The sequence below is a fragment of the Penicillium solitum genome, assembly GCF_028829755.1.
Source record: "Penicillium solitum strain IBT 25940 chromosome Unknown utg000002l_segment0_segment0, whole genome shotgun sequence".
NCBI lineage: Eukaryota > Fungi > Ascomycota > Eurotiomycetes > Eurotiales > Aspergillaceae > Penicillium > Penicillium solitum.
Window position 1 is genome coordinate 344,791 of NW_027072122.1, and position 18,209 is coordinate 362,999.

General features: G+C 50.6%; 3 protein-coding genes across 3 annotated transcripts; 2 read left to right on the plus strand and 1 right to left on the minus strand.

Moving 5' to 3' along the window:
• Nucleotides 1-210: 210 nt before the first annotated feature.
• N7455_003767 (Saf4/Yju2 family protein) lies at nt 211-1,392 on the plus strand (the record flags this gene model as incomplete). The annotated part of the gene is made up of 2 exons (XM_040958559.2): nt 211-706; nt 767-1,392. The coding sequence occupies 2 exons, from the start codon at nt 211-213 to the stop codon at nt 1,390-1,392; spliced, it is 1,122 nt and encodes a 373-aa protein (XP_040810893.2).
• A 1,023-nt stretch (nt 1,393-2,415) lies between these two features.
• On the minus strand, nt 2,416-14,272 carry N7455_003768 (histone acetyltransferase TRA1; the record flags this gene model as incomplete). Its single annotated transcript, XM_065604570.1, has 4 exons — nt 2,416-3,099; nt 3,148-13,785; nt 13,861-14,018; nt 14,092-14,272. The coding sequence occupies 4 exons, from the start codon at nt 14,270-14,272 to the stop codon at nt 2,416-2,418; spliced, it is 11,661 nt and encodes a 3,886-aa protein (XP_065462121.1).
• Nucleotides 14,273-15,589: 1,317 nt separating this feature from the next.
• N7455_003769 (uncharacterized protein) lies at nt 15,590-17,280 on the plus strand (the record flags this gene model as incomplete). Its single annotated transcript, XM_065604571.1, has 3 exons — nt 15,590-15,636; nt 15,684-17,145; nt 17,260-17,280. 3 exons carry the CDS (start codon nt 15,590-15,592, stop codon nt 17,278-17,280), a joined length of 1,530 nt encoding a protein of 509 aa, XP_065462122.1.
• Between the last annotated feature and the right edge of the window lie 929 nt (nt 17,281-18,209).

Here is an 18,209-nt window from a genome sequence, read left to right on the forward strand (position 1 = left end):
AATCTAAGCTTCGATATTGCCCCAGGTGTATCAGCGTACCTTCCCTTTCATCGTTGGGGCGCACCTTCCCGTTTTGGAAATGCCGGGGGGAGAAGGGCGGGGGGGGGGGAAGACGAGACTTCTTCTTGCGGTCCCACGTGATTTTCGACCTCGGCATTCCTCCGAGGTCCGTTATCGCTATCGCTCCCGTCTTATCGTTATCGGAACGCGATGACTGGTTCCGGTGCTTCTCTAGCCGCTATCTTAGCGCGCGCTGACGAAAATGATTGGGGTGAGACCCACGTGACCAACGACCTCGACGTCGCCGCGCGGGTCCCGCGGGGCCCAAAGAACAAAGAGGTTTGTCGATCTTCCTCCACTTCTCCAACATCTACCACTTCCCCAAATTCCCTTTGCGACCAAAACACCATGGCTGAACGAAAGGTTCTTTCAAAGTATTACCCACCGGACTTCGATCCCTCTGCGATCGAGAAGAAAAAGCGCTCTCGCAAGGATGGAAAGCCGGAGCCCAAGCTGGTCCCCGTCCGTCTGATGACACCCTTTGCGATGAAGTGTACTCACTGTGGCGAGTACATTCCGAAGAGTCGCAAATTCAACGGGCGCAAGGAAACCCTTGATGAGAAGTACATTGGGATTGTAATCCACCGCTTCTACATCCGTTGCTCTCGCTGCAGCGGCGAGATAACTTTCCGCACCGACCCCAAGAGTGAGTTTTAAATCATGCTCCCACTCACTTCACCATATCAAAACTAACATTCTTTACTAGATACCGACTATGAGTGCGAGCGTGGCGCAACGCGCAACTTCGAAGTCTGGCGCGACGCCGCAGCCGACAAATACAACGACGAGACTGAGCAGCAGACCCTCGACCGCCTCGAGAAGGAACACGGCGCTGTGGAGGAACAGCTCGAGCGAGACAAGATGGCCGAACTCGAAGACAAGATGCTCGACTCCAAGCGCGAGATGCAGATCGCTGATGCTCTCGACGAGATCCGCACCCGCAACGCCCGCATCGAGCGCACCGAGGCCCGCGGCGACGAGACTGCTATGGCTATTGTTCAGGAGAAGATCGACGAGGAGGCAATTCGCAGCGCCAAGGCCGAAGAAGAGGACCGAGAGGCTATTCGACAGGAGTTCTTCCAGAAGAAGCGTGCCGCAGAGGACGCAGCCAGGGTCGCACAAATCGAAGTAAAGTTCTCGGAGGAGGCTGTGGCTGCCCGCACTGCGTTCTGGGCCGAGGGCCGCGAGATGGCTCGTCGTCGCGCTGAGAGGACGCGCGCTCGCAAGGCTAAGGGTTTGATCAAGCCCAAGCCCAAGGCTACCGCCAGCACCAGCGCTACTCCTAGCGCCAATGATACCAACAGCGCCAACGCTACTACCAGCGAGGAATGATTTCCTCTGCGGTTTACACCTTTGCTTCTATTATGGGCACGGAGTTGAAGCGGGCGTTAACGGTCTTAAAATGAAATCACAAATTACAATTGAAAAATCGAACCATTAATAACTATCAGAGCTAGGTAATATTCCGTATTATCAAAGACATTGTAGAAGGTATCAAAACAACTGGGCGGAGGGCCGCGAGACGCGTCGTCGTAACAAGCCCAGGGTTCGCGCTCGCAAGGCTAAGGGGTTGATTAAGCCTAAGGCTACCCCCAGCACCCAGCCTATGTCACGATCTGCATCTGTCACTTGCTCTGTCACTTGCTCTGTCACATGTCAATTTGTTTACTTCTTGCTTTATTTGCTTTGTTTGTTTTGTTTGCTTTGTTCTTCAAATTTCTACTAAGCCTAATTGGGAAGGGGAGAGATATTTGCACTGTTTGCATATGGAGATCCTCCAGTATAAGATCTCCCAGGATCTCTCTCTCTCCCCTCTTCTTCTTTTTCTTCCCCATCTTTGTTTTTGCTTTTTTTAGTTAGAACGCACTCTTTCTTCATTGATTGACCTGGCACGAAACAGCCCAGCCGCAGCAAGGAATAATATCCTCTGCAATCCGCACGCGAGGACGGACCAAGTTCCTTTGCAATTCGCGGGCAAGGAATAATTTCCTCCACAATTTACCCCTTTGTTTTTGTTACGAGCACGGAGTTCAAGCGGGGGGTTAACGGTCTTAATATGGAATCACAAATTACAATTGAAAAATCGAACCATTAATAACTATCAGAGCTAGGTAATATTCCGTAGTATCAAAGACATTGTAGGTATTAAAACAAGAAAAAAGAAAATCGGTATCACAATCATAGTAACATGAAGAAAAAGCCGCGTACCTCGCCGAAGCCGAAGCCGAAGCGCCCACGCTCAGAAAAACAGACCTAGAGACGAAACCCACCGCTTTAGAAAGCACAAAAGCCATACAAGAAGTTCCTACCGCCAAGTGGCAGGACAGAAACACGCAAAACGACAACAAGCATTGCTCATAGATACGGCATCCACAACGCATCGCACGACGCCAAGTGCTGAGGGTTGACTGCCTTGGAGATCAGATCGATGGTGGTCTGATTGGCAGGCAAGTTGCCCTCCGGCGGGCTGGCAAGACTGACAGCACGGTTGACGATGATCTCGCTGTTGTTGTAGACCAGATCGCGGAGTTGTCCAGGGGGCAAGACACCGCGGTGATGAGCCGTAGCCCAGAACATCATCTCGTCGCGCACGAAGACGCTGAGCTGTTGCTCCAGTTCGTGTCGTGGCTCCGTCAGGCAGCGGGCGATTGCCATCATTGCACAGGCGAACACACCCTCCGTCGCAATGGGACCCAGAAGTGTCTGGATGTTGGGTGTGAACCGGAAGGGGACTTGCTCGGGGTTGTAGAAGAACGCCTTGGCTGGGTTGATGGTGGGGATCAGTTCGGCCCCCCAGATATCGCCTGTTGAACGAGATATCATAATTTTGTTCGGGTATCGGTTGCCAATGTGCATAACGTAGGTCATGAAAGCAATCGCCGCGTACTGGTAGGCAAATTGACGTCGGAAGAGCCAGAAGTCAGAGAAGTTGGGGTATGTCTGCTGGCAGTATTCCAACACCACGGTACTGGGGACCCATTTGTCTTGAATCGCGGTTAGGATTTCTGTGCGAAGTACCTGTTGCTGATCGGGCGTGCGCTGGGAATTGTTAGCATTTGTTATGTGGAAGGTGGAGGGCACACTTACGTTCTGCTTCGTTTCTGCTAACGACCGCATCTTGTCCATTGTGAAGAGAACGGGGTCGTCCTTGTTGATGCCCTTGCGGCGGCAGTAATCCTCATAAATTCCTTGCATAGAGATGTACGAGGAATCGTCACGCACCAACCGAATGTGAGGAGCTAGAGGAACCATCAACGGCAGGTGGAAGTACAAGTTGCGGCGGCGACTCTCCTTCCGTTTCGCAAGCAGACCATTGAAGATCCGGAACAGTTGAAGAATACGTTCTTCGCGCCTGCAGTGGCGGGCAGCGGGATGCTGAACGGCAAATGCTTGCATACTGCCGTCGTGTCCGCGGATCTTCAAGCGACGGTGACAGACACCAATACCTCGGATGAGGTCCACATCGGGAAGGAAGCGGTCAATGCGGACAAAGTCTTGATTCTTATCCTTGTGGAGTAGGTACTGGCCGGGAACCTCGACTTCATCAAACTTAAGGAATCGGAATTCACTCAGATGAGGTGAAGAGTTCTCGAGGAATGTGTGCTGTGATCTGCGATCGAGCTTCTCCTCGAACTTATCACGCCAGCGCCGCAGCTTGTGGATGTACTCGTTCATGGTCGGCTTCTTGGTCACAAAGTCCGCCTCGAATGACTTGCGAATGTGAGCTGGGAGAATAGTCTCCGCGAATCGAGTGATATTGGCTTCTGTTGCGGCAGGCAACTTGAAGTCTTGCGCATAAGATCCAGGCATGCGACCCACGTAGGCCAGTCCATCGTTCAAGAGAGCAACGATTAGTCGGTAAGCATCCTCGTCGGGGGGACACTTGAAGTTCTTGTGGATCTGGTCGACCATTGTTTCCATAGACAGAGCAAGCAAGGGGAAAGCCGTCTTGAGTCCAGACATGATTTCATCTGAGTACTCCCAAGGTTTCTTCAGAGGTTCCTTCTCGCCATCCAAGGGTGCAGCCTGGTTCTGTTGGGGTGTTCCGGTCTGACCTGGGACTTGCAGATGAGTTTGCTGCGCTTGGCCGGGAGTTTGGCCAGCTTGTGGAGATGCCTGCATGGGGTTTTGTGGCTGTGCGGGAGACTGGCTTTGCGCTTGAGGTGGATTCTGTATGGCGGGCGAGTTTGCAGGCGGAACCGACGGGGATGCAGCTGCAGCCTGGGCTTTCTGGGCAGGAGAGCTATCGGCACCGGCAGCAGGATTTGGCTTCGTACTGGGCGAGGATCCTTGCTGCTGCTGTCTAGCCCTGTTCAACTTCTCCTGCTTCTGGTCATGCTGCTTCTTGATGCTCAGCATGTCCTCTCTGTTCGTACGAAGCAAGAAGAAGAGAGCCTGTGGGTACAGCTTGGCGATCTTTACCAGGACAGCCTTGCATAGGCGCGCCTCCCGGTGGGACAAGCTGGTAAGAAGTTGAGGGATGAAAGTGATCCAGTACCACACCGGGGTGTCTCCCTTGAAGTTTTCGAACGCACTCGCGATCTTTCCTTCGTCGTTGTCCAGGCTCAGAAGCCAGAGGATTCTGCTGAGTAGTTTCCGGGATTTCGCACTCTTGTAGAGACCAGCCGCTTCCAGGTAGCAACTAACAGCATTGCTAGCCAGCTCGTAGTCAGTCGGGTCAGCCTTGAAGCGCTGATCACTGTATTGTCCCCATTCAGACCAAGCCTTAGCAAGGCGGAGGTCATAGTAAAGAGCAACTCCAAAGGCCTCATTGGCCTCATTGACATGATCAAGCTTGGCAAGGAACATGCCCTTGAGTGTGTAGAATTCGGCCTTCTGTTGCGGCCCGAAGTAGTTGAGGTTAGTGTTGTTGATCACATCCAACCCGCTGTTCAGCTCCTTCGGATTCTGGTAGTGGCACTTTGCTTGCTCCCGAAGCTTGAGGAAGGCTTCTTGAATTTCAATGTTCGGAAGGGTATAGATACGGCTGAGTTGGTTAATGCAGACCTCTGGCATCTGGTGCTTTCGAGCTACATGGGCGAATCGGTTGATGATCCAGGCTGTTTCGTGGTATCCGCGGTAGGCGTAAGAGTTACTGGCCACATTATTCGTCTGAGGGGGCAAGAGACTGAGGTAGGTGCCGTTGATGAGCTGGAAGATGTGCTGACGCCAGGTGACGAGATCTTGCCATGTGTTGATGTCATCCCAGAGATTGGGCAAACGGTCTCTCCAAGTTCCGAGGAGCAGCTTGAGCTCAGCGGACTTGGTATCCAAGTTCCTTTCATTTGTCTGAGCCAAGCTGCTACAGATGTGGCTAGCATCATGCAGCTCAACCAAGAGTTGGAAATGCTGCAGGATCGGAATGTGGGCGTTGGTGATACGCTTCGGCAATTGAAGCCACTTGCGAATGGAAAGCTGGATAGACTCGTCGCAAACGCTGTTGAAGTCTTGGATATTGTCCTTCTTCGTGTGGTATTGGAGAAGAGCCATGAAGGCCTGGAAGAAGGTGCGTCTAGGAGTGGGAGCGTCGGATACAGACTTGATCAATGACTCAAGCTGCTCGCGGTTACCTTCGCTCTGCCAGTTCTCGATGTTCCTCCAAGCAGCCTCCAGCAAGAGATCGTTGAGGTTCTCATGCTTGGCGAAGTCGCTCAGGATCTCCCACTGCTGGAGCTTCTGGGCGCAGATCAGCCAATGATCCTCCCAGACAAAGTATTCGCCCTGGGAGAATGGCATCGCACCAGAACGGGCCTTGATTTGGGCGTTCTCGTAGAGTTGTTGAGACTTGTCCCACATTCCTTGTTGCTCATATGAAAGCGCGGCATTAGTTTCAACAAATTTGCAACGACGACGCCAGGTTCCGTAGAAGAAGTCGTCCTCTTGGAGGCCTGCGTAAACCTCAACGAGGGCATCGAGGTTGCTTTCTCGTACAGTAGGCGTGTCAATGATGGGATTAATGGCGGTTTGTTCAAGGTAGGTAGCAGCAGTGTACCATGCGTCGTAGGTGCGGCTGAGATATTTGACAACATGGGGAGGAATTTTAAACCGAGGACTAGCACGTACAGTACCCTCCAGGAGGGCTTGCACGACGTTGGGTCGCTTGTCTAGCTGTCTGTGGTGGTACTCACGAGTGAGCAATGTGACCATATCCTTCTCCAGATCAATGCAGTCTTTGCTGGACAGTGTGGACCAGAAGAGAGGGAAGATGGTAGTCCACAGCTGGTAGGCAACATTCGAATCGGTATGTTGGAGCTGACATAAAGGCTCGATCAGATCGCGAACTCTGACGTCGCCAATATCGGACATGAATCGCCTTCGCTCTGCGACGAAAGTCTCCAGCTGGTTGTCAACCATGATATCGGCCTTCCTGGGATCTTTATCCCCACTGCCAAAGAGGAATGACACGGGGAACAGGGTGAAGTCCTCGGAGTGCAAGCGGGCAGTGGTGGTCATGTCCACACATCCAAGCACTAAATGCGATGCTTGGGCGAGCCAGAAGGAATCAGCAAGGGTATCCCAGTTCTGGCATGTCAGAACATAGCTGAGACGCGAGCTCGCAAGGCGAGTCAAACTCTTGTCGAAGATTTGCATGAAGCGATTCCGCATTTCAACGTCTTGGGCTCTTGCTCCAATCAGGAAAGCATGCTCCAGACGGACTGTCAGTTCAGTCCGAGTGATTTTCGAGTCTTCATAAATTCGAATGACAAGGTCGAGGAACTTCTTCAACATTGTCTGGTCAGAACGGGATTCGAAAAGCAGCATCTTATGCAGAACAGCCGTCTTCTCCTTTAGGGTGGGCCATGACTCGGTGGAATGGAAGATCCATGACTCCGCCATGCCCAAGATCTTGCTGCACAGCTCGATATTTGGTGAGCGCTCCACAATCTGTGCGAGAACACTCAAGAAGGGACGACGTTGGTCGCCAAGATGAGACATTCTAACAGAAATAAGCTCAATAGTCTTGAGGATAAGATCAACTCCAATCTCAAACTCTTGCTGGTCGGTGGTTGGAGCCCCTTCGGCGGGCTTAGTGCCGTTCGTCAGCTGAGCGCCATTCTGAGTTGATGCAGCAACATGTTCCTTGGCGAGCTTTGTAGAGAAGGCCTTCATCACCGCGGGAATGTGTGCGTCGATCTCGGCGGGCTTGATCTTTGAAAGGGTCCACAGGATGTTCAAGCTTGAAACGTAGTTGCTGGCAGAAAGTGTTTCAGTGGCGATGGCAGACAAATACGAGCCGAACTCCGAAGGCGTCCCCTCTGTGTCCATCGCATCTTCCTCATCAGGTTGTTCATCCGGAATGGCCTCAAGAACACGGCGAACAGGAGGCGGCAGTTTGTGCAAAACATCCATGTCGTCTTCTAGCCCGTGTAGACAATCCTGAATCTCTGGGTTGTCCGATTTCAAGGGCTTCTCGAGAAGCTTCTGAATAGCAGGAAGGCGAGCAGCAATCCACTCATTTGGTTTAGCCGCGATAAGCACCCTGACGACCTGCAGTGTGTTGACCATGTAGGTGATTTTGTCCTCGACTTTATCACCCTTGTCACCCACTAGGATTGGCTCGGTCACCTTTTGGTAGAGATCAATGTCTAGATCGCCCCAGTACTCGGGAGAAAGGAGGCTGCGGAGCAGGTTAATAGCCTTATTGATCATGTCACCAGTGGGGACAGGGTTTTGCTGTTTTGTCGTGGGCATTTGGCGAATCTGAGCAGCTGGAACCAGGAAGCGTTCGGGGATTGTAGTGATGAAGGTAATGAGGTACTTGATCAATGACGCACGCAGATCGTTAGGCACAGTGTACTCCGACCGTTCGCGGCTACTGGGAGGACCAAGAGCGGGGGACGGCGATGGCTCTTGGGCTTCGTCCAGCTTGCGTTTCCTGGCAACTGGAGACTCAGATGTGCCATTGGCCAAGTGGCTGGCCTCGGCATTCTGGGCCCGTTTTTCTTCCCAGTGCCAAATCAAGCTAATCAAGTTCAGTGCGAGCTTCTTGCTGTCATTGGAGGTGTTTGGTGGACCCGTAATCTTGACTAAGGACGGAACAATGAGAGGCACAAAGTGCTCCCTTGACTCGTAGAAAAGATCAGGCTGGCGAACCAAGAACTGGAAGATACTCATAACCTGCTGGAGGTTGGCAGTTTCCTCGGCTAGGATACGGCGGGGCCATTTAGCCCATAGCGGGTACCGTGCCTCTGCTCCAGAGCTGTTGGCTGTTCGTGTGGGAAGGACGGGAGCTAGGACATCAAGAGCCTGCGTAACAAGCGCTCTACCTTCATTCTGGTGAGCCCTGAGCAATGCGACATACACTTGGATCACAATCTTGAATGGAGTCTCGTAGTGCGCAATGAAGTAACTGATCAAAACATAGGCACCGTATTTGTTGATGATATCCTCGAGTCGGATGTAGTTCCAGGCAAACTTAATAATGTCCTTGCGAGAATCTTGCACAGTTTGCGAATGATACTTGATCAGCAAAGCAGACAGCTGTAGCAACTCCATCCGTGAGTGGTCGACGCCAGCTTGATTGGATTCCTCGCTCAGATCAGCCAGCTGGGGCTTCCACAAACGACTCTGAATAGACTCGGTCATGCTCTTGTCCATCAACTTAGGCGTGTTTGGGGGGCTATTCCAAGTAACCTGCACGTCCATGGCAAAGATTGGGTTGACCAGGTGGCGGAAGGCATAAGTCTTGGTCTTCTGCGGGCAGCTCTTCTGGCCATAGAGGTCGAGACAGCGCATGATAACAGAGCGCCGGTAATCGATGGACTCATTGGAGATGATGCTCTTGTAGATGAATTTGGGAAGCGCAAGCGTGCGTTTCAACTCGTCAGCAGAGAGTCCGTCAATCACTTCGAACAGGAAGTCCAGATCGTGGGTGGCCTCCGCCAAGTACAAGGTGAAAATATCCATCAGTTGGTCTTCGGCCTGCTCCACTCGAAGTCGCTCATCAGCTGGCAGACTGTCACCACGGAGCTTCCTCTCCAGGTCTCTGCCAGAAGTCAGGAGCTTGTTTCTCATCTCTGCGTGCGAGACCAACCAGCGCTTGGTTGAACTGTAGGAACAGAGGGAGTGCGCAACATAGACTCCGTTGATAGCAGCAGTGTTCTTGCCGTCACCAGCGTCCTGGCCGAAGGCGGCTGCAGAGAACCCATCCATGTCAGCGACGATGGCGTTCCGCAGTGCTTCACTCTCGGGATCCGCCAGGATCTGTCCGAAGAATCGTCCAAATCGCTCATCCTTGAAGCGTGCAAAGAAGAATGTGAGGCTCTCTTTGGGGTAGCGATTGAGATACTTCACAAGTGGCTTTCTAAATGGACTGTGTGACGTTCTTCGAAGCTTTAGTTCGAGATCCAAGACCTTGTTGACAAGGTGCTCCATGAAAGAAGTAGCGGCCGGTGGGAGGAGATGGAAGATATTGAATATGGCAGCGACTATCTTCATGGTCGGGTTTTGCTCAACAAGGCTGAAAGACACCTTCTGCAGCACAGCATCATCCGCGATGACTTTCATATGATCAAGCAGACGGGCGCCGATTTCGACTTTGAAGTAGTTGGTAAGCAGTGTCAAAAGACGAGCAAGACCATCCAAACCAGCAACACTAAGGCGTTTGGGATCCTGGAGGTTCATGAGGATAGGGCGCAGTCCATTCTGTAACAGATCCTTAGGAAGCTTGTTGGTCTGGGTGAGAACATCACGGAGACCCGCATTCGCAGCTTCGATTACCTCCTGTGACTTTGAGTAGAGCGACTTGAAGAAGACAGAAATTATGCGAGCCCTGCTCGTGTTCTGTGGCGTGTTGGCAAACTCGGAGAAGCTCATTGCCATAGATAAGAGGCGAAGACAAGCAACACGGAGGTTCACAATCATGTCTGCAGTCTTGAACTCATTTGGCTTAGAAGCAAGAGATTCATCATCGGCGTCAGCGAGGGCAAGAGATTCCAGCATCAAACGGTTGAGTGGTTCATTGAAGGTGACGATATCGTTGTGAAGGCCGAGGCAGTATGTGATAGCATCGATGAAACCGATCTGTGTTGGGAAAGGCAGAGCACGCAAAGGCTTGTTGAAGATCGACTGCAAGAGACGATCTCTAACGGGAAGAATAAGATCATGCACCTCACAGCCAAGAACATCCTTCAATGTGGTGAAGCAACGACGAGCAGTTTCCCGGACATGTTTATTCATGTGCGCAAGCTCGAAGACGAAGAAGCCAGACAGCGCATACAATCGGCTCTTCTCATTCTTCAAATCGTCTTTGGGGATGAGCTTGCCGCATCGTTGCAGCATCAAGGTCATTGTCTCTTTTGACTGAAGCCTCGTGGCCGCAGGGAGATCTGCAGGTGTGTCCTTGATGACATACATCAAAGCCCGACAAAACTCGACATGTCGCTCATATAGCCATGTATCTCCCAAGTCCAGCTTGGTTGAAAGCAGGCTGATTCCCAGGCTGCCACCGGCTTTGGTGAACCACTCTTCGCTGTAGCAGCTATGGCAGAAGACGCGGCCCAGGTGCACGAAGAATGGGAGCTTAGCTGCTTTCTCCGGTGATCCAAAGATGACGCCCGCGGCATCCTTCACAACCACCATTGCCTGCTCAGCTGCTTCTCGGACGTGGACTTCATCCGATGACAAACACTCGACTAAAGCCTCAGCGAGAATCCTGGAGTCAAGGTACACAGGGCCTTCCCCGTTTGCAACGTCAAAGGCTTTGCGACCGTGTCGGACTTGGGCCAGGGCACGACCGACCTCTACAAGAGCAAAGTGCTTGCAAACATCCGCCACAAAGGCTGTAGCGGTTTGCTCTAGCTCAGGGATAGTAGTAGCAAAGATACAAGCCTTGATAAGCTTCTTCACTGTAGCTTCCTGCGCAAGCTTCTTCGGAATAGAGGCCGATCTTTCAGACTTATCAAGGATGTCTGCCATAGCACCCGGCTTATTCTCGAAGAGATCATTGGCATGGAGTCTAATCAAGATTCCCAAATCTTCGGGGATGTTGTCATAACCAATTTGGAGCTTGAGGTGGGAGCTGAGCATGCGGTAGGCTTGCTGCTTGTAGTAGATGTCCGAGGCTTTCCCGGAATCCGTCTTGGGGACCTCCATGAGTTTGCCCGCAGCGAGATCAATGCCGATATCTATAGGGAAAGGCCGCTTCTCGTTCGGGCCGATCAGCCTGATATCGAAGCTTGGATTGTCATCAGAAAACTGCTGGAACGACAATTCTGGCGGGTGGTTGAGGAACTTCCGATTCCGTCCGCCAAGTTTTCCCAGGATGCGCATAGTGGTGTGTGCGTGGAAGTGGTTGTAAGGAGATGGGCGCAGGTGATCCCAGAGTGCAGTCATTAGCTCGTCCATTATTGGACCCATGATTGGATCGAGGTAGTCCGCCGTGAGGTTGTCGACACAGAGTTCGAGGGTGCGCAAACCTTGGCCTACAAGATCAGAGTCGGCACGCAAGGCGACCACAATTGGGCGCATCAAATAGCTAAGATGAGGGAGGAGATGGCTGAGTCGGGCAGGAACGGTGAGGGTGAGTTCCACATAGAGATCCCGCTCTTGTGGCTTCCGAGCTGCAAGTAACAGGTTGTTGAATGTTTCCAGGAGCATCTCCAGTAGCGGCAGGATCTCTTTGTAGAGGAGCTCGAATCGTCCCCCACCAATGCTTCGGAAGAGAGACCTCAGAAGAAGGAAGTAGTTCATAGGCTCCTCGGCTGTGACTGAAAGCTCAATGCACTTGGTTACGATCTTCGTCACATGCGGGTGAAGCACCTGCTCATTTTGCACAGAGAACAGGGTCACGGCCATGAAGGAAAGTTTAAACATCCTTAGAAGTATCTTTGCCTTGGTCATGTCCGAGGTACCAACCTCATCAATGCGTTCCATAAGATACTGCAGAACCATACCAGAGAACGCGGGAGAAGTGGCCTCACTGGCCAGGAAGAACTGGGGCAGGTGAAGGAGAGCCCCATGTTCAAACATGAGCTCGTGTAGGTACGGGATTTCGGAATGGAAGACTTCGTGGAAGGTTGCGGTATCGATGCAGTGGAAAACAGTGCCGAAACTCTCCAGCAGCTCCTTTTCTTCGCGTGACATTGGAGCAGTGTACTGGCTTGCGAGAAAGTCAAATGGAGATGCGTAATTCATCTCAGGAGGAGATTGATCGACTCCATAGTAGCGGAACACCCGAGCTCCCTCATGGAAGAGCTTCTTGATCACACTAACTTCCTCTGCATTGTATCCGTACGAAACTTCCGACCAGTTGATGGGAACGCTGTTCGGGTCAATTTGAACATCGTCTGGGTTGCAGTTCTTCAATTGCCGGAAGATATTCTTTAGCCCATTGATCAAGTTTCGGAAGAGGAAGATGTTGTCCGTAACAGGGTCGCCTCCACGGTCACGCGGACTAGACGTCTTGATAGGAGAGGCGGAGAAAATGTCAATTTCATCCCAGTCCGGTGGCTGGTCCTTTTCGGCAAGATAGTTCTCGGCGCACGGCTCGGTGTCCTGTCGGAAAACTTTGTACGCTCTGGAAACCTTGACAGCGTTCTTGAACTGGTGGTTCATCGATGCGAACTTGTCACCAATAGCATCTAAAATCATGATTAAGAAATACCGCGCCTCACGCTTGTCTTCTAGTTTGGAGATATTCTCTGCCATGTTCAAGAGGAGCTTTGCACTCATTGTCTGGAAACTGGTGCCAGGGAAATCGTCATGAAGGTTTTTAGTGTAGACTTCAACCGTTCGTCGTATCTGGTCGCGACTCAGATGGTCACGAACATGGTGTATTAAATCAGCCAACATGCTGTAAGCCAATGGTCTCATGGTCTCATAGACAGTGAGGCCATCTCCGATGAGAGTCCGCTCATCTAAAAGCTCATCAATCTTCTCAAGGAAGATCTTGCGATAGTTGAAGTTGATGATGTGACGAATGGCGACCAGCAACTCCTTCCTTGCACCCGACTTCTCTCGTGGACAATCTTGAAGAAGGCGAACGACCACAGAAGGGAGCGTAGGAAGGAAGTCCTGCAGCTGATGGGCATAGAGACGCAACAGATATGCCAAGAAGCTCATCGTTTTAACCTGAGCCGTGATGAACTCGCCAAATGCAGCGCGATTTTTAATTTCCTTGCACACACCCGTAAATATTGTCCCTTGGGCTGCTGCTTCTGCGTGTGCCTTTTCCTGCGGCTTCGCCTGAAGCAGCAAGATCGTTTTGATTAGCGGCACGAACAGCTTAACGTTAGCTGGTACTGATGCGCGATGTGTCTGGAAGATTGAAACAACGATAATCGGGCACTCTGCGAGGACCTTGAACGACTGCATGCCCTTGAGGAGAACATTGCTCGACTGCTGATCAGGTCCGAGATCCGACACCGAGGTTGCAGGCGAGCTCGGTCGCGGAGACTGGAAGTTCTGTGCTGTTGCGTTGGGTGTTGATGGCATTCCCGAGGGCGTGGCCTGGTTGGGAGTGTCGAAAGTATCCCGAACCACTTGCTCCATAGTCTGGAACATTTCCTGGATAAGCTCCAAGAAAGCCTGCACCCGGTGTGCGGTGGCCTTGGCTTGGTTCCTCTCCAAATCCATTATGGTCTTCATGCATAGCACCGCATTGTCTTCGTTCTCGATCCGCGCGAGTTCCATCAACAGATCGACCATATCGACGGCATACGGCTCCACGTCGGGGGAGCCCATCGGTAATCGGTGTAGTGTCTCGAGGATGCAGTTTCGTAATTTCTAATGGATGGCCAAAGTGGTTAGCCCATTATGTGCAACATTCACCGAGGCCAAGCTTGTGCCAAAGAATCTTACCTGGTCGTAAGACATGCTGAAGAAGACCGGGTCTCCCTTCAAAATAGTTTTGAATACCGGCCATAGCTTCGCTAGGAATATGGGATAGCTTGCGCCCGAGCACAGAGCCTCAATACTGTCTCGTAATTCGGTAGCGACATTGGCTCGGACTTTGATATCTATTGAGATAACGGGGTGGTTAGCACAGAAACTGGACAACAATTCTCGTCGTTATGGATTTCGGCAACATACCCAACTTCTCTTCGCCCAGCTTGCTGGCGTAGATATCTATGTTTCGCTCCATCACTGTGATCTGACCCTTCTCAAGGGCTGCGACTAAATGAAAAGAAACAGCAATTACGGCCGGGCCAAGAGGCCGGCTGAGGGAGAGCGGAGTGTGCGCAGTCTTCCCAGGGGGGGATTGGGGTCTCATATGTTGTGTTGTGGTGTCACGGAAGCTCTGTGGACTCGGTTGATATGCGAAAAGATCGGAGACGGTAGAACTTAGAACGAGGGAAATCATCAAGTCATTGGCTTTTCCAGGTTGAGAAACTGCTTAGTCCATTTAAAGAAATCAAGTCCGGACAGCAAATGAGTGAATCGAATTACCCCGCGGGGGAGGAGAGGCTGAGGGAGATGGGGAGAAAGTTGGGGTTTGTATGCGGCGCGATATTCACGAGAGCAGAACAGAGGACGCGGGCTATCGCAGAGACCCCGAAAGAAACACTAGTCCGCATTTGGTAATTATGTCGGTGGTGGTTGTTCCGCTCCGAGGACCTTCAAGGTACAGCCTGGCAGAACTATACGGCTTCAACTTTTTCAATTGAGTATCATTTTTGTTTTACTTTATTTGTGAGCTATCCAAATAGCCACTGGTCTAGATGTTCCCTTCCCCATGGCTATTTCATAAAAATGAACCGAAACATACTATCTAGGCACCGCTCCACGGGTACCTGGGGTACTTTGGGGTCGGTAAGCACAGGCTGCACAAGGAATATCGCACCTATTAACTCTAAAATATGTCTTTGTGTATTCTAGGGATCCAAGATAGACGGCATCTACCTATAAGCCATAAGTTTAGGATCGTGGGTCATGACGAGCGTATAGAAGAAAGTATAAGAGGGCCGAACTTGGACATATACATATGCTAGCCATGTAACTTGGGGTCACTCAACCTACTCGTGCATGCTGACCTACTTGTTTGGCCTTGAGAGACCCTTGTTTACAGAGAATACAGTGTTAAAGTTCAACTTTGGATTTTGAGAATTGAGAGAGGAAGCCCACATATCGTCCCTAAATATATATATTTGCATGAGGGCTTCTCATTGAATCACGACAACCTATACGACTGAGAAATTTCCAAGAATTTTCAGCACCTTGGGTCTATGAATCGCTTATATGTAGAATAGAAAAGTTATTACGATTATTTACTGAGTGAAGTGTGTTGTATACAAAAACGCCACCAAAAGACCCGCAAGAACACCCCTGAAGGGCGGTGATTAGATTTTCCTCCGTGTAATAACATTGACATTTCCAACCATACTACCTCACATAGCACTATAAAATGTAGGATTGTAAAATAACCCTTTGCCTGAGAAAGGACCTGATTATCTTGATGGTGATGGCCCCCAACAGCCCTCGTGATCATCGTACCCACTTTCCACATGGTGTCAGCCCCCGCATTCGGGCAGCCGTGATTATTGTTCCCCCGTGGTGAGATTGTATCAAGATCTCAGAGACTTTGTTCAATATGGTGGACCTCATTTCGATCATTTCGGCGGTAGACCTCTGCTTCAAGTGAGTTAGAGACCATAACCGGATAGTTTAAACTGAACGTAGGTCAGATATGGCACGAAACTGGTTCACTTGTGCAGCGCAGTTGCACACGCCAAAGGGAACATTAAAGAGAGATCTCTCCGTGTGGAAACATACTGGATGAGGACGGAGCTCCAGCTGAATGTGGTGCGGGGCATTGCTTCCGAGCTCAGTGAGAAGCATCGGATGATTCAACATGCGAGGATTGCAATGCTCGGCACTAAGTTGAAAATTGCGATCAACAATGTTGAGTCCACCATAAAGAGCCATCCTGTTGGGGACCAAGAATTGGAAGTCCATCGGTGGAAATATGCGCTCATGAAGGAAAAGATTGACCGGACCATTGAGGACCTGAAAGAATGGCAGTCACTATTTGACCCATCGTGGTATCTGATCATGAAGCTCGCAGACAGCCAAATCGATGATGGCCTAAGAAAGAACCGAAGATCTTCTGCTATGAAATTTCAAGACCCGATACCTCCTGCGCAGTCTCTCAGGGCAGCGTTGCATCCGACAGACGGGCACGCTCCATCGGTTCGCCTCTCATCGGATTCTCTCATTTCTATTAACCCACAAGAGATACCATTCTGCTCAGCGCAGGTGGGCCGGAGGCCAGATAACGGCCAATCGCTCATCGTGGAACGAATTGAACCTCTTCCAGGGGCCAATGTCGGGGACATGAAGAAAGATATCCGAGATCTTGCCAGACGGCTGGCTGGGTCCGATACGGTCGAGTTCGGTCTCCTTAGCTGTAAAGGATATATCCACCACCGCAAGGACGACTGTTCTCAATCTACGCCAGATGCATTTACCATTATCTTCCGAATGCCAGCACAACATCTTCCACCTCGCTCTCTCCGAGGTTGTTTCCAGGATATGAACCATAGCCACTCCCTCTCAGACCGGTTCAAGTTGGCAAACGAGCTTGCGAAAGCAGTGCATTTTGTTCACTTGTTTGGGTTTGTCCACAAGAACATCCGACCAGAGACAATCTTACTTTTGGCAAGTGACGAATTCTCGATTGGATCTGCCTTCTTGATTGGATTTGACAGCTTCCGAATGGCCTCTGGCAGAACTTTGCGCAAAGACGAAGCGTCCTGGGAACGATGCCTTTACCAACATCCAGACCGTATAGGAACCATTTCCAAAGATTATATCATGCAGCATGATATCTACAGCCTTGGTGTATGCTTGTTGGAGCTGGGATTGTGGGAGTCTTTCGTGTCGTACGACGAGTTGACGCCGGCAAGCAATGACAATGCTCCAACCCCTGCTCGGGCTCCTATTCTTGGAACGGGTGGAGGGGTATATTTCCAAAAACATCTCCTCTTCTTGGCGCAGGGTGAACTACGGAAGCGAATGGGGACCAGATACTCCGACGTCGTTGTCACTTGTTTGACATGCTTGGACGCCAAAAATGTCGACTTCGGAGAGAAGGCCGATTTTGAAGATGCCGATGGCATTGAAGTGGGTGTGAGATATATTGAGAAGGTATGTTTCTTCAACCCAAATATCATGGAAGACCGATCTCTAACACATTATCGGCAAAGGTAATGATGCGACTAAATAGTATGTGCGTCTGAGTTAATAGTTTTAATTTGATAGAACATCCTGGTAGAAAAGTAACATTCAACTAAAACAAGAACGTGTCCAAGCTGGGGAGGAAATTTAAATTTATTCACATCACCAATAATTATTGGGCTACTCTTCTCCTGTATCAGCTCTCCAGACCGTAACGTTATCGTTGATGGAAGAGCATGCCAACAAGTTTCCATCGGGAGAAAACATCAAGTGATGATCATCTGGATGGTCACAAGGATATTCACCAATACTGCAAAACTCTTCGAGGTTGAATCTCCTCTTACTGGATTCAACAACATCTCAGAGAATAATTGTCCATGAAGCCACATGGAATGCAGCTTGGAATTACAACAGTCAAGGATCATTTTGCGAATCTTGTCTGCCAGATCCCAGCTTGGTATGGGATCGGTTGTTTTCAGAATGTGATTGGCCCACCGGATACCGGATATCGAAAGTTTCCATCAGTTAACTGATAGTGATTGCATCTTTTTCTGCACCAGTATTGTCATTCTCCCATCTAACGAGAATTGCCACTCTTTGCGCGAGGATATTGCGGCAACCGTTTTAGCTCTGCCTTCAAAGCTGGGAGGTGGTGGATGATAGGCGCCTTTGAAGGAAATGAAGAGGGAGTAGATACAAATGAAACCGGGGCAGAGTGCTAGGACGTGGTAGGTGAAACTGCGGCGGACAGCTCAGACATTGTGCTAAACAATGTTAGTCTAGAGTACGGATTGCTTTACGCTTAGTACCCACGGTAGGTAATATGGAAAGAAATAATAGTATGGGATTTGGCCAGTCTGGGAGACGATAGTGAAAAGTGACTTGGGAAGTTGTGGTAAAGAAGAAACACGTAGTGGGTAACTACTGCCCGTGGATGTTTACATCGTCAGCCTTGAGCCATGGATTACTGAAACTTATTCATCCCCGTTGGGATGGAGTTATACGGGATATAGTACATACCTAGGTACTAACTG